This window comes from Salvelinus fontinalis, chromosome 13 (genome assembly GCF_029448725.1).
Source record: "Salvelinus fontinalis isolate EN_2023a chromosome 13, ASM2944872v1, whole genome shotgun sequence".
NCBI classification, from domain to species: domain Eukaryota; kingdom Metazoa; phylum Chordata; class Actinopteri; order Salmoniformes; family Salmonidae; genus Salvelinus; species Salvelinus fontinalis.
This window is the reverse complement of record NC_074677.1, coordinates 36,235,708-36,238,074: the sequence shown is the minus strand read 5'-3', so window position 1 is coordinate 36,238,074 and position 2,367 is coordinate 36,235,708. Positions and strand designations below refer to the sequence as shown.

Below are 2,367 nucleotides of genomic sequence, written 5' to 3'. Positions count from 1 at the left end.
GAGATTGAAATTATTTTGCAAAGTCTAATGATTAATAACCAGTTTTCAAAACGCTTTTAACATGTTGTGTTCAATGTTGTTAATTTTTGTTGATTTTGATTTTACTAGCTTTTGCAATACATGTTTAGCTTTAAATTGAATCAGATTAGTTCCTGAGACACGATCAGCAGATAATATTTCCACTCAACTGGCCACCCTCCAGTGAGATTGGGCAGCATTGCAGTGTCACAGCTGGATATAAAGAACACACATTATCATCAGGTATAGATCCTTTCTTAGGGATTGAAAAGGTAGTTTAGGTCAACTTCATTTAATCATGACATGTTGTGCACTTTACTGTAAGCTTAATCTACAGTCAGCCTGAACATCACACAGACAGCCTGAACATCACACAGTCAGCCTGAACATCACACTGTTAGCCGGAACTTCACACTGTTAGCCGGAACATCACACTGTTAGCCAGAACATCACACTGTTAGCCTGAACATCACACAGTTAGCCTGAACATCAGTGTGAATTTGACTGTACATACTGTAAAGTCTCAGCTCCCTCCTCACCCTGGTTGTATCTTCCTCCAACAGGAGCCTAAATGGCCAACGTGTCTGGGCCTCTGAGTCTGACTCATCTGCAGCTGCAGGCCATGCGGCTGGCCATCACAGAGGAGCGTATCTTCAAGATGTTCCTGGTGCTGGGGACCCACGTGGTCTTTATCTACATCAACCTGGCCATGCTGTTCACCCTGTGGAGCAAACCCTCATTCCGCCACACCGCCCGCTACATCCTGTTTGCCCACATGCTGTTCAACGACACCATCCACCTGGCTATCACCCTGGCTCTCTACATGCTGGGGAGCTTCTATCTGTTTGTGGTCCGCGTTGCCTGCGCCTTCATGGTGCTGCTGTCTTCCTGCACTTTCACCAATGGCCCCCTCAACCTGGCTGTTATGTCACTGGAGAGGTACACAGCCGTCTGCTTCCCGCTGCGGCACAGTGAGCTGGCCACGCCCGGGAGGACCCAGCTGGCCGTGGGGCTGGTGTGGGCGCTGGGCGTCATCAACGTGCTAATCGATGTGTGTGCTCTCTTCCTCACAGAGCCGTCCTTCTTCTTGTCACCTGCGCTGTGTACCCTCGAGCATCTGCAGACAGCTGGATGGCAGCGGGAGAAGGGTGTGGCCCTGAATACACTGCTGTTTGTGACAGTAACAGCTGTGCTGGTTTACACCTACGTGGCCATCATGCTGGAGGCCCGGTCCGCCTCATCCTCTGAACCTGGGTCGGCACAAAGGGCCATGCGTACCGTGCTGCTGCACGCGCTCCAGTTGGGTCTGTCCATCATGTCCTTCATGTATGTGGTGCTGGAGTCCCTGCTGGCCAAACTGCCCCCAGCCGTCTACACACAGATGCGCTTTATCAACTTCATGGTAGTGCTGATCCTTCCGCGCTGCCTGAGCTCCCTCATCTATGGCCTGAGGGACGAGGCCTTCAGATCAGCCTTCAGACAACACTTAATCTGCTGCTCTGTTAGGAGGGTGGAGCCCCCACACAGATCACTAAACACTAACATATAGGAACACACACTTTTATATTTCATTTGTTTTGAACCAGCATGAACGAATGAGGCCTAGATTCAATCTGGACTCAGGAAGATCAGCGTTTTAGCACGCTTGACATTTAAAGGTAATTTCCGGTTGAGCTTACATATGCAGCATTTACCGTGAATGCAAACTCCGAGAATGCACTTAAAATTGTCTTTGAATGTAAATTGCGCTATAACGTGGATCTTCCGCGGTCCGGATTCCCTGTAAATATATATTATAAGGGTTTGTGTGGATGTGCGTGTTTTCTTGTACAAACACCACTATTGTTTTTTAATTTCCTTTAATTAAAAACCAACCATGCATTTTGTGTTTCTCCCTCACATCATGACTGCTGGGCAAGCTAAATCGTAGGGGTTTACTTTTTTATTTCCACAGAATGGACTCAAGAATGTCAACCTTTATTGCCCCCCAATAATATGAATAAAAAGTTAATCAAGATATTCTGAACTTAATATTAATACATTGTTAAATGAAAGGTGTAGAATTATGTTTTAAAGACTTTATGCCCAACTATAATGTTTAATCATCTCTTAATGATCCTGACTAAATACACAGCCATTTTGAGTCTGTTGAAATGTTCATACAAAGAGACAGACATTACTAAGGCTCATACTTATATCAAGTTATAAAGCAGTGTAACTGCAGATTTTAAGTGGAAACCTTAGGAGTCTGGTCGGTGTGTGGTACTGTAGATTGTTCTAGTCAATAATATTATAGAAACAAGTGGGAAATGTGCAGAGAAAATGGAATTCATTCATTTGGTAGCATCA

The 2,367-nt window shown here is 45.5% G+C and overlaps 1 protein-coding gene across 1 annotated transcript; it reads left to right on the top strand.

Moving 5' to 3' along the window:
• The first annotated feature begins 589 nt into the window (after positions 1-589).
• On the top strand, positions 590-1,567 carry LOC129867839 (odorant receptor 131-2-like). The gene has a single exon (XM_055941326.1). The coding sequence runs from the start codon at positions 590-592 to the stop codon at positions 1,565-1,567; it is 978 nt and encodes a 325-aa protein (XP_055797301.1).
• The last annotated feature ends 800 nt before the right edge of the window (positions 1,568-2,367 follow it).